Source organism: Epinephelus lanceolatus, chromosome 18 (genome assembly GCF_041903045.1).
Source record: "Epinephelus lanceolatus isolate andai-2023 chromosome 18, ASM4190304v1, whole genome shotgun sequence".
Classification (NCBI taxonomy): domain Eukaryota; kingdom Metazoa; phylum Chordata; class Actinopteri; order Perciformes; family Serranidae; genus Epinephelus; species Epinephelus lanceolatus.
In genome coordinates, this window is record NC_135751.1 from 3,877,458 (window position 1) to 3,890,723 (window position 13,266).

The 13,266-nt window shown below is 42.3% G+C and overlaps 1 protein-coding gene across 10 annotated transcripts in view; it reads left to right on the plus strand.

Moving 5' to 3' along the window:
- The first annotated feature begins 295 nt into the window (after positions 1-295).
- Positions 296-13,266, plus strand: part of wipi1 (WD repeat domain, phosphoinositide interacting 1) — a 46,638-nt gene continuing 33,667 nt past the window's right edge. For 8 of the 10 annotated variants that reach the window (XM_033644607.2, XM_033644606.2, XM_078161750.1 and 5 more), the window contains exons 1-2: positions 296-662; positions 11,572-11,654. In XM_033644607.2, coding sequence (XP_033500498.1) covers positions 574-662; positions 11,572-11,654 — 172 coding nt within the window. In that variant the 5' untranslated portion in view covers positions 296-573. Of the gene's footprint in view, positions 663-9,193; positions 9,332-11,571; positions 11,655-13,266 lie in introns of those variants that run through there. The other 2 variants (XM_078161753.1, XM_078161754.1) reach the window with 1 other exon arrangement.

The following is a 13,266-nucleotide window of genomic DNA, read 5'->3' on the forward strand; positions in this document are numbered from 1 at the left end:
TGTTATGGCACATGTTTTAAGAAATGCAAAATACAATCACGTTAAATGTGACTGCATCTCGACCATAAGAGGAAAAAACAAACAAACAAAAAAGTAGCCTTGTCAGTTCCCCACAGCAGAGAGCAATGTTGATATCGCTGTAGGCTACGTCACATGAATGGACGAACACAAACAAAGCCCTCAATGTTTAAACAGCCAATCAAAAGACACTGTTGCACGTCTGTCAAATCAAAAATAGAAGCCAAACAACATGGTTTCACTACCAGCCAATCGTAAGAGGCGGAGATGTGACGTAGTGCTGTCAGCTGTTCCTGTTTTGTTTCTGTTTTCCCCCTCTTTTCCTCCAGTGTCTGGATCACCGACTTCAGTAAATAACTGCAGTAGAACTGAAATTCATCTCATTTACAGCGGAGAAATACTCCAGCTCTGCCCGGGGCTCTTACCTACACACCAGCCGGTCACCATTTCTTCCACATTGGAGCCGTCTTCCGCCGACATCGAGCGAAGAGGTGCAGCCGATCCCGGGCCTCCAATCCAGGGCGGAGGGAGGGAAGGAGGGCGCTGGGAATCGGGATGGAGAGCGGAGAGGGTGTCGGCGGGCCTGGTGGGCCGGACGGACCGGGGCTCCAGTTTGGCTGCGCCTCTTTCAACCAAGACTCCACGTAAGCAAGCCGCCAGATAACAAGCTACTGGGTCAAGTACAGACCGCTCCTGCTTCATTTCTCCCTGGAATTTAACAGATGGATAAAGCTGTTGTCACTTATGACAGAACGGGGTATTCAGACTAGGTTTTAAAGTGGCACTACACAACTTTACAAATGAAAATCAGTTTGATTATCATGAGAAGTGCCATTCAACCGGCAAAAATGCCATCAGTATCATGTTTTCTGTGGCTCTGGAGAGGCTTTCCAAAGTTTGAGAACATAACCCTTATTACGTCATCATAGTGATGTCACCAGGGTTATCTTGGCTTGAGCTTGGAGACTATAAACAACAGCCTGAAAACCTGGGTGGGTGGGTGATTACATGTACTGGGGGAGGGGTTAAAAATCTGCATTAAAGGAAATGACAGATTCACCATTTTTTGAGCTTGAGTAAACCAGATACTCAAAGTCAGGATGTCATGGCCTCAGCGGCTGCACAGATTGTGACCAATCCTGCTTTACAAACTGGGTGTCGATGTTGTCTCGAAGATGTCAGCTGTTTTTCTGCCACTTACTACTGTAGGTAATAATAATAATAATAATGATAATAATAATAATAACAATAATAACTTTATTTGTACAGCATCTTTCATACATAAAATGCAGCTCAAAGTGCTTCACATTTGAAACTTCAAAACAAATAGGTACAACAATATTATAGTAGAAACAGCAATCAAATGCTGCACTCAAATCTAAAAGAATAAGGATTGACACTCAGTTTAAGTCAGTGGCATATCTAAGATCGTTTACTATTTTGACTAAGGCTGTTTCTGTACTATGATTTGATCTGAAACCTGATTGGAATTTCTCTAGGATACTGTTATCATTAAGGAAGGTGTTGAGCTGATTAAAAACTACTTTCTCAAGAAAGTTAGGTTAGATATGGGTCTGTAACTAAGGACAGTCATATCCAGATTTTATTTTTTGAGTAAAGGTTTCACTACAGCAGTCTTAAAGGCACTATGTGTAACAGTTTCAGTTGTTCTTTGAGACAAACAAGTTTTGCAGTCAAAAGTGTGTCCTAGCACATGTGTATTTACCTCCATCAGCGTATCTAAGTAGGTCCGTAAGCTCCGAAATTCTCATTTACATATACATTGCGACCAGTGTCTCATGATGTACGTGCGCCATCTTGAAAATACAGGTACGTACAGGGACAGGTACGTACTTGAGAAAAATGGAAACGCCTTTTTCACTTGTCGGTTTCCGGTTTCCGCCTGCAGGTAGAGTGACTAAATGCAGCAGCAAGAAGGCTAGTCACAAGTGCCGGTGCATTTGAAAAAAGGCAACGTGGCCGGCGATTTCAAAAAACGAGGGTCAACATTGGGGTAGCCTTTCCCAGGTGGAGAGAGCTGCTGAAGGAGGATCACAGCTAACAGCGGCTAACAGTTAGATGGGAGAAATTCCTACACAGTACCCGTTTAAAGGCAGTAGGAAATATACCTGCTTCCAATGAGGTGTTGGTTATCTTAAGAGTGGAGAGAGCCAAACTGTCATATATGTTTTTAAGGAATTTTGTAGGTACTGGATCCAGAGCACATGTTGAGCAGCTTGTTTGAGTTACAATTCTTTGCAACTCAGATTACGAAATACTGCTAAAACATTTCAGTTTCAGGGGACTGATTTTTGGTGTATCACAGGAGTTACCAGCATTTAATGTATTAGCAATACCTGTCCTTATAGAGGTGACCCTGTCTTTGAAAAAGCTTGCAAATTCTTCACATTTCAAAGCAGATGCCTGACTAAGTGCATCAAAGGGTGTTGGATTTAGTACTCTGTAATTAGTAAGTAAGTAATCAGATAGTAAGTAATTATCTGATCATAATTTGTGATGATGAGTGACATAAGTCCAGAGAACTGATCGAGAAATCCTGCCCGTAGTTAAGGGGGACGGTACAATGTTAGTAAAAGTACAGCTGGTTCATCCTTTAGAGTGAGGGCAATGTACTCAAATGAGGTGAAATCACCAAAATACACTCTAGAACAGCTATATTTATTTGAGAAGATGGTGGCAATTCCGCCTCCTCATTTGCCTTGCCTAACCGAATGGAAGAAGTTGTAGTTGGGGTGCAGGTCTCAAGAAGAGATAAAAAGTCTAGTTTACAATCATTGATTGTAAAGGTCTTAGAAGTGAGAGTTCCTACATTCAGCAGAGCCATGTTAATTAAAGATAAATCTGGTTGTAGTGGTACATTTTGAGGTACAGTTAAAATATTAGTTGGATTCCTGAAATTTATAGCTTTGGAGCTGCCATGGGAACGGAAAGAGCTTGTTGTGACAATGGTCTGAATGGGGAGACCAACAGCAGATGGGGTTAGTGACGGCTGGGGCCTGTAGGGGGAGTTGTCGCGGGAAGAGGTAGACTGAGAAGGCACTGCAGAAGAAGAGGGAGGTACCTGAGCGTGTGTGAGATGTGTAAATAGTCAATCACGTGGGTAGGATTGCACAGCATGTTGCAAATTGGCCGTTAACATGCGGCTGCCCAGCTTGTTGGGATGGACACCGTCGGCCTTAAAAAGGATTTGCGCTCCCAGAAAAGATTAAAATTATGAATGAAGCCTACATTGTTTGACCTGCATGCAGACAGGAGCCATGTATGCAGGGAGAGGACTCTGGTGAACCTTTCTGACCCACAGCTGTGAGGAGAACGCGGCCCACTGATAAAAACAGATTTTCCACAGTCTTTTAGGAGCTGCAGAAGTTTGTTAAAATGAATTTTGGTTACCTCAGACTGTCGAAATGCCGTGTCATTATAACCAAGGTCAACAATTACACTGTGGATGGAGGACAGCAGTGTGTGCAGCAGACCTGGGAGCTTCGCCAAGATGTCAGGGACCGTGGCTCTGGGGAAGCAACGCCTTACTGCATTGAAAAAACTAATGTTTCTGGTTATGGAGTCACTGATAATCAGTGTAGTCAGAGGAAATAGGGGGCGAGGAGATGTTGGGTGTGGGCTCTCAGGACTGGATGATGGACGAGTGGACGGTGTAAACAGCGGTATAGAGCGGCGTCTATTGGAGTGGGAGGATTGCTCAGGTATGACTGGAGGAGGGGTCGGAGTTGATGAAGATCCACGGGGCCCCTGGAAAGGCAGGGGGGATGGAGAAGAAGGCTGGGGCTCCTCAACCAGTGGAGGGAAATTGTGCTCGTCGAGAGGGGCAAACTTATTCTCCAGCACAGTGATAGGTTGGCGATGGAGGGTAGCAGCCGCTAGCAAGGAGGGTACGGGCACTTGCAGGCAGGGGCTCCAACCCGGAGCCCACAGCGTTGAAATGGCTTAAGAAACACAGAGAGGACCGGGTGTCAGGCAGCGGGACTTAACCGGCATGCTGCGGAGATCAGGCTTCAGTTGGTGGAGATGTTTAGACAGCGTCTTGACACCCAATAAAGTCCTCGGTCTGGATTAGCTCCACAGCTAAAAACAAGCCGGTGCAGAAGGCGGAAGGGAACTTTCCCACACTGACAAGCAGGTTGTCACTTGCAATGATTTTGATAAAAGCATAAAATCCAGGGCAGGCGACTGAAGTCCTCAACAGGTTGAATTATATAGTTAAAACAGCCACTATAAAAAAAGTGCAGTGAAAAAAAAATGCGGATAAAAACTTGATAAAAAGTTAATACGGATAGAGGAACGGATAGAGAAACTAGCGAGCTCCTGGCAAGCATACACAGACGCCAATGCATGCACTGACACAGACAGCACTACCAGCACTACCAGCCAGGTAGGCTGGCCCTCTTACACATTGACTACTGTGATGATAACACTAAAATTAATTGTTATGTAATAGCCAGATATCAGGGCTGGGAATCACCAGAGCCTTTACACAGCCTGTACAAGGCAGGAATATTGCCTCTTCGTTGCTGTGTATAAAGGGTACAATTGCGGAATGAGAGGACAGAGTTGTTTTGCCTCTGAGCTGGCAACAAAGGTAGTTACGGTGCTGAAACACTCTCTGTAGAAATCGGACAGGACGTGATCATGGTTGGCAACGTTATGACATTTTGATAAAGTGTTATGCGTTCAACCCAGTGCAGGAGACTTAAAAAGTAGGTGGTAGCAGTTAGTGGCCATCTTAAAGAAGAAGAGCCGTGGCTGTTAATGTCTGCAAATTGGGAAAACAGTAAGGTCCAGGAGCTCCTCAACCTCCAAGCAGAGGATGAGATCATCTGTGATAACAGAGATGGTCATTGATTGTTATTGACATATTATGCCATTGTTAATGTTTATAAAGTGCTGCCGACGTGTATGTTATATGTTACACCAGAAGTCGAAGCTGTTGGGTTACATGTCACACCTCTTTTGCTTCTGCAATGCCAGTATACTGTCTGAAATCACACACTGGAGCAGCATGATGCCGCAGTTGTTTGGTTCTATGTAAAAATACAAAGGCAGTATGATTTGTAGCACCCCTGTGATGCTATCTCTGTGTTAAAAGGACTATATATTCAGATTTTTTTTTTTTCAACTGATTTATATAGTAGTGAATTGTTACTTGGTGCCTGTGTATCGATACAATATTGCCACACAAAGTATTGCGATACTATACTGTATTGATTTTTTTCTCCGAACTCTACTATAGATACCTCTGTCCCACCTTGTACTTACCTGTCCAGGGCAGGCTGTTAAATTAGTAGTGATAAATTTGGCACAGTGGCTGCTGTCCGTGGTGCTGATGCCAGGCTGTTTGCAGGATCAGAGGTGCTTGGCGAGCCTCTCCATGGTGACATAATACTTGTCTGCTTTGCAATTTTCTGGAGTGGTTGTGTGTCTGGTGTGCACGAGTGTGTGCTTGTGTTTTGGATAAAGCGAGGGCCCAAGAAAAACTATTTGCTCTGGGGCCAGTCCCAGTTATGCTAATCTGCTGGGCCTTGGAGTTAACAAGGTGAACTGTTTTTTCATTCATCCAAACTAGGGTCATGCTATGTCAAGATATATCGGCCTCTGCTGGAAAAAATCTGTCTCAAAAGTCCACTTGTTTCGTAGAACGAGGTTGGGGTTGCTGGAGTAGTCCTTAAATCCCAGTCCCACTGGGAGCTGCCCAGTCTAACCACAGTATCCTCTGTTGTTGGCTGTTACAGCAGCTCTACTGGGTCAGTAGGGTGTTCTCAGTGCCTTGCTCAAGGGCAGTCTCTGCCAAACAGATGCTCTAATTTAAGGGTGTATCTCTTGTTGCATAGAGTCACTGTAAGCAACTGCAAGTTCCAGCCAGGATTCAAACAACAGGTCACAAACCCCTTACTTAAATAATAGTACAAATATACAACTACACAACTACAAAGAGTTGCTTTATGCTGAGTACGTTCCACTGTTTGTACATTAAACAGGATGTTCACACAAGTCAGCCTCTGTCCATTCAGTTTAAGTGCTGTGTAATGCAAAGATAAGAGGGAGATGTTGCGAAACAAAGGACTGTGTTCATTTCGATGTTTTCTGTCTGTCTGTGTCTGTGCTAACTCACACTCACCTGACATAATCATCTTCAGTTCATGTGGCAGGAACAGTTTTCAGACAGCAGAAGACTCCATTTTATGTTTTGTCTCCAGCATGTACAGTATCTCACATAAGAATTCATGTTTCCCTAAATGAACCGAGCTCCCCAGAGCCGGCAGCACTCAGGCAGCCCCAAACCATGATGTTGCCACCACTATACTTGACTGTAAGCAAGGGACAGTTGTCTTGGTGCTCTTTCAGCATGTGTGGCACCTTGGTGAAGAGCACCAAGACAACTGTCCCTTGCTTACAGTCAAGTATAGTGGTGGCAGCATTCTAAGCAGAGCATGATTGCCCCTCTTCAGAAACTGAGCCGCAATGCAGTTTTCCAACATGATAATGACCCAAAACACACCTAGTAGATGACAACTGCCTTGCTGAGGAAGCTGAAGGTGAAGGTGATGGACTGGCCAAGTATGTATCCAGCCCTAAACTCACCTGTGTACCTGTGGGGCATCCTCAAGCTGAAGGTGGAGGAGCGCAAGGTGTCTTCACATCCATCTGCTCCATGATGTCATCATGGAGGAGTGGGAGAGGATTCCTGAAGCAACCTGTGAGCTCTGGTGAATTCCATGCCCAAAAGGGTTAAGGCAGTGCTAGATAATAATGGTTGGCACACAAAATATTGACACTTTAGGCACAATTTGGACATGTTCACTGTGGGGTGTACTCACTTATGTTGCCAGCTGTTTAGATGTTGATGGCTGTGGTTTGAGTAATTTTCAGAGGAAGGTAAATCTATCCTACTATACAAGCTGTACACTGACTACTTTAAATTATATCAAAGTGTCATTTCTATAGTGTTGTCTCATGACAAGATATAATAAAATATTTCCAAAAATGGGAGGGGTGTACTCACTTATGTGAGATACTGTAATTACTCAGTCCTCTCTCTTATATTAATCAACTCTGTACAAACTAAGGAGGAGATCAGAGAAAAAAGACGCATCTGTCACAAAATGAGATGATTGTGCATGAGCAGCAGAAACGTGCTGTATCTTCTTCAGAGTTCTGCAGGTTTGCTTCTGCTCAGAAACAGGATGAGGCAGGACAGGAATGTACACATCTCATGGTGGGGAATGAGGGCACAGGTGGCCATTAAGAAAATGACTGGTGTGAAAAGAGACAGGTAAGCAAGCAGGTAAGAGACAGGGAGTGACAGGAAGTTGGTTAGCTTGTTTGACAAGACATCAAATGAACTTTTAATGTGTGGTCCTGAGGGCTATGGCAACAGGTGAGCATTTACAAATGTCTCACCTTGACAAAATGTTTTTCATTTTTGCCCTGGTGTTGCGCACCAATTGGAAATCCATTTCAGGGCATGTTTTTAAATCATAGATCAATTTTTGGACCCAGCTACCGAGGGGAAGTGAAGCACTGTAAAACCAGTTGGAACTGAATTTTTTGATTAATGAGGAACTTATATTTTCTCAAATATAAATATAATAGGGAAAAGAAAGGGCCAGTGGGTGCTATTTAAATCAACTAAACAAACAGAATCAAAAGAAGACTCTAAAATAGGTCCCCTGACCTGCAACTCCTGAATTGGAGGTTTGGGCTGGGTGCTACTCCAGTCAGGATCTCTGGATATCTAAGCAGGCAGTGAGATGAGCAGTTCCGGGATAGAGCCGAACTTGAACAGGGAACCACACATCCTACTTGACTTATGCAAAGGAAGCACTACATGGGTTATACACATCAGAAGGTGCTGGTGGCATCTCTAACCACAATAGAGCAATGATCCACTTGTGCTGTGTCTTGGATCTGTATCTCAGTTTTGTTATAGTGATGCATTGTTGTTTTTCGAGGACTAGAAAGACAGTTTACTGGTGTAGACATGGTCAGGAATAAAATGTATTTTAGCCACCTAAAAAAATCAATATTAGTTTAAATGTATGCTATATTGAGTGTATTTTCACTGCTTTACCTTTCCATTAAACAGCAATATCCGTCAGGGAAATGAAGCCATTGTATCGCTCTAAAAGCCAGATTCCACTGAGAAAAACAGTGATTTAACATAACTGAACACAGGAGCTGCTGGTCTTCTGTTGACTCTTATCAGTTAGTTTGTTTTGTATTGTGTGGGCACTTTCAGCAGTTAGATTAGATTCACCAAAGTCACACAATAACACAAACTAACTAACTGATGATAGCAGTGATAGATCAGCTGCTCCTGTTTTCAGCGAGCTAAAATTACTGTTTTTGTCAAAGGAGTCTGGTAGCTTTAAAGAGAGCACAGATGTGGAACTGAAGCTGTTAACAGATTCCCTGTTAAAATGGGCTGTCCCACGGAAGGGTATAGCAGTGAAATATAGCGCACACTTAAACTGATACTGACTTTTTTAGGTGGGACTTTTTTTAAGGTGGCTAAAATATGTTTTGCTGATGCCCCCCATCCACAGCAGTACAGTGCTAAGCTTCCATTTTGGCACTCCTGACACTTTTCCATACTGTAGGGGTGTGCTGACAGACATCTATCGTAGGTAATACATTGATTTGGAAAAGGTCCTCATACAACCCCACTTCATAAACATCTAAAGTATCACATCCAAAGTATCCCTTTAAACTATCCCTGCCTACTAAATGCATATTTCTTTAAAACCCTACAGCACCATTATAATGCAGGATTTCTATGAAAAGTTTTAGGTCTTAAGCCGAAATCAAGATAACCCTGATGACATCAACATATTTTGTCTGACTTGAATCTTCCAGATTAGATTAGATTAGATAGATTAGATTAGATAGAACTTTATTAATCCCTTGGGAAGACTCCCTCAGGGAAATTAAGATTCCAGCAGTATTGGACAGCAGCACACAGGGTAAAGAGCACACAGGGTATCAAAACGTAAAAAGTAAAAAAACAAAATTTGCAAAATATAAATATAAGATATATGATATAGATATGATATATACAGAGAAAATAAGTAATGCGTATTATATTCCTTATTGTAGTGGCTACAGGCTGCTGGTTACTGCTCCTTCCCATCCTCTGTCTTCCTGTTACTCCTCCTCCCCCCGAGTAAGGAGTTGTACAGTCTGATAGTCCTGCACTTGGGAAGGAGCAGTCTTTGGCTGAACCACAGAGGAAAAGAAAGAGCACTCAGAAAAGCACTCAGAGAGTGCAGACCTCCGCCAAGTAGGTGATATTCCCTCCCCCTCTGCATCAGATTTTGCAGCCTGCATCACAATTAGGTTATTTGCATTATTATATATATATTATTATATATATATTAGGTTATATATGCCTTCACCATGGAGACACTGTGGTGTATTTATTTTGTTTTTATTTTGTACCAACACAGAATATAATATGTTTTTTTGTATTTTTCACTTTCTTTTTTTCCAACACAGAACATTAATTTCAACTTTAGAATTACAACAATATTTAGCAAGTAGAACAAGACGTGCTTTCTGGCCACCAGATGGCACTATTTAGAAATTGGCTGTTAGACGATAGACTTTATTTTTCATTATTTTATCCACTTTGCTTCAGCCGATCACCACCAAAATATTATCATCTGTTCCTTGTCCCATTATCCAGTTTCCTGAAAATTTCATCAAAATCCATTCATAACTATTTGAGTTATTTTGCAGACAAACAAACAGACCAATGCCGGCAAAAACATAACCTCCTTGGCGGAGATAATTATACAACTGTTTTCACAAGCTGAGTGGTACTCTTTGAGATGACTAAACTGAACTTGAAATATTAATAATGTGAAATGCACCTTTAACCTAAGCTTGACCTACTGACTGTACACCTTGCTTTTAACTGCTTCCAGTGGTCTTGCTCAGCAAATACCATGAGTCATCTGTGATCAAAATTACTACATCTCTATGACCACTGAGCAGAATTCATTCACTTAGGAAGGCTATTAGATGCTCTGGAGAAACGTAGGTAGTAGACTGAACCACTTTGATGAGCTGTGAGGGTTGTTTGATTACAACTTAAGCTGATCCCTTTGTTCCCACAAAAGCTTACTTTTTGTACATGACAATTCTTACCACTAGAGGGCTCTATATAGCAAGTATCAGGGAGAGTGTGATGATCAGGAGTGAATCCAAACCCCCTCATATCAGATTTCCCCTGAATATTCAGGTGGAGTGCAACAGAATTTGATAGATTTATTCCTTCCCTGCTGAGAATGGCTGTAAATTAAATAGTGAGAGAAATTAATTAAAGGGATAGTGCACCCAAAAATGAAAATTCACCCATTATCTACTCACCCATATGCCGATGGAGGCCCTGGTGAAGTTTTAGAGTCCTCACATCCCTTGTGGAGATCAGCGGGGGGAGCGGCTAGCAAACCTAATGGCATACGGCGCCCCAGACTAACGTCCAAGAACACAAAATTGAATCCACAAAGTATCTCCATACTGCTCATCCGTAGTGATCCAAGTGTGCTGCAGCCCCAACATAAAAAGTTGTTTCGAAAAACATCATTTGAACTCTGTTTTTAGCCTCACTGTAGCCTGTAGCTTTGACTGCTTCTCTGTGCTCCGCGGTCATGTGTGCACGCTCAGGGTGATCGGTGATGCACGGTCTCTGAAGAACAGCAGTCTCATCAGTACTGATGTCCAGATTCTCAAGTGCAGGCATCGCCAATTCCCAGTCTGAACAGCAAAGACTTTCCTCATCCGATGGCATTGCTTTGCATTTGAAACAACTACACCACCAGGTTTCCAGTGCTCAACTCCGGTATTCTGCAGCTGGCTGAGGCTCATGTGCTGCGGCGGCTGCTTCATCCACTAGCCTGAGTTCCGTCCGTATACTCGGGCTCAAACAAATACGGCTCAACAAAGAAATGCTGTTCCTCCTCAATTTCAAAGTCTTCAGACATGTTGGGCTGTTCTTTGCTAACGTAGTGCAAATTATCTTTTAGCTACTGTGGTTACTGTTGTCTCCCCCTGTGGTGCACGTGATGCAAACACGGGTGAGCAAAGCTCATGCTTTCGCTGGTCTCGCGCAGGCGTGCACACATTAACGCGGAGCACAGAGAAGCAGTCAGAGCTACAGGCTACGATGAGGCTAAAAACAGTTCATATGACGAAACAACTTTTTATGTCGGGGCTGCAGCACACTTGGATCACTACGGATGAGCAGTATGGCGGTACTCTGTGGATTCAATTTTGTGTTCTTGGACGTTAGTCTGGGGCGCCGTCTGCCATTAGGTGTACTAGCCGCTCCCCCCGCCGATCTCCGCAAGGGATGTGAAGGCTCTAAAACTTCACCAGGGCCTCCATCGGCATATGGGTGAGTAGATAATGGGTGAATTTTCATTTTTGGGTGCACTATCCCTTTAAAGCTTTGTAGATGTGTTGCAGTTGTACTGATGGTGGATATACAGCATGTACATGTTTGTGTTTATGTTGCAGGTCACTGGCTGTGGGAACAAAGACTGGCTACAAGCTGTTTTCTCTGACCATGGTGGAAAATTTGGACTGTATCAATGAGAGTGGTTAGTATGGAGCTCTAACTCTAGACTTTGCATCAGCATGGACTAAACATCCTTCCAATGGCATCAGTTTAGCCATTAAATGATGACAGCATGAACACCAGAATCATCCATATATCCCTGATGGATCATTGAGTTTTATATGACAAAAAGGACAAACATTTTTTTCCACTTTTATACACTTGTGCACTACTTCTACACAAGCTGTTGTGTTAGCTCATCTGTCCTAGACTCACCCCCTCAGGTTTCACTGAAAGGAACACAGAGTTATTGAAAGACTGAAAATACTGAAAATGTTACATGTACCCACAGTGCATACTCTGTTTATTTTTCAATCTCTAGTTAAACTCCTATTAAGGTTAATCTGTTTCCATCAAACAAACTTTTTTCTGAATCCCTCTCTTGCCATGAGTTAACCTAACAACTGTTAATTCACCTCTACTGCTACCTTGTAAAACAAAGAATATACGTGAAAATGCTAAATACAACTCTTGGTCGCATTTTTACATCAAAATATACCCATGGCATGATGTGCACCTGGGTGAGAACACAAACACAAATTCAGAGTCACACACACAGTGACAGGGCTAATCCTTAGCCTCACATGGCTAACATTACGTGGTGGTTATTAACAGGTTTAATAACTTAGTCATTTATGTGTCGGTGTGAGATTAACAACTCAGTGTCAGATGTTAACCACTGCTACAGGGCTTCTGCCCAAGTGGCAAAATATGACAAGTTGGAGTGAGATCATGTTGTGCTGTGTTAGCTCATAATAATTGGCTTAGAATCCGTGTCAGCATTGGAACTGTTTTTGAAATTTTCACTTGCAAAATTGCCCCCACAATTTCATCGCAAAAAACACCTATAATCATTGCAACATGCATCACAGTTTTTTAGAAAAGGTGCAGTGAAGTCAGACATTTCAGGCCACAACAATCCCAAAAACAGGACTGATTGAGGGCTATGGATGTCTGGGTGCTAAGTAGCGGTGGGGGAAAAAAATTGAGACAGCATAGTATTGCTATATTTTGTGTGGCAATATTGTATCAATACACGAACACCATTTCTCAATTTTTTAATAATATAAATTATAAATATTGCAACTACAAATGAAACTTTTGGTAGCCCAATAGAGTAATGACATAAATTGTATTTTCAGTCCACTAGACACATGTTGCTTTCATAAAAATGATTAAAGTGAGATGAACAAAAACGTGATCTTACTACATAAGAACAGATGTGGACAAAGTTTTTCCTTAATTTGCAGTTGAAAAATGTTTATAAGTCAGTATATCTATCACAATACTCAACATATCGCAATACATTTAATATTGCAATAATATTGTATTGTGACCAAAGTATCATGCTAGTATCAGATCGGTGGGCCTCTGGTGATTCCCACCCCCACTGCTAATCATTTTTGCCATCTTTTAAGTTGTCAAAAGAAAACCAAAAACAAAACAACAAAGGATGGAATCTTAGAAATGTTCTACAGAAGCCAGCTACAGTATTAGCAAATTTTGTAAATTTGGTAACACATATGCATGTCACAATGTGAAAGTGCAAAGGAGTAGGTGTTGTGTTGTGTATTTGAGCTGTTTCTCATTAAAAA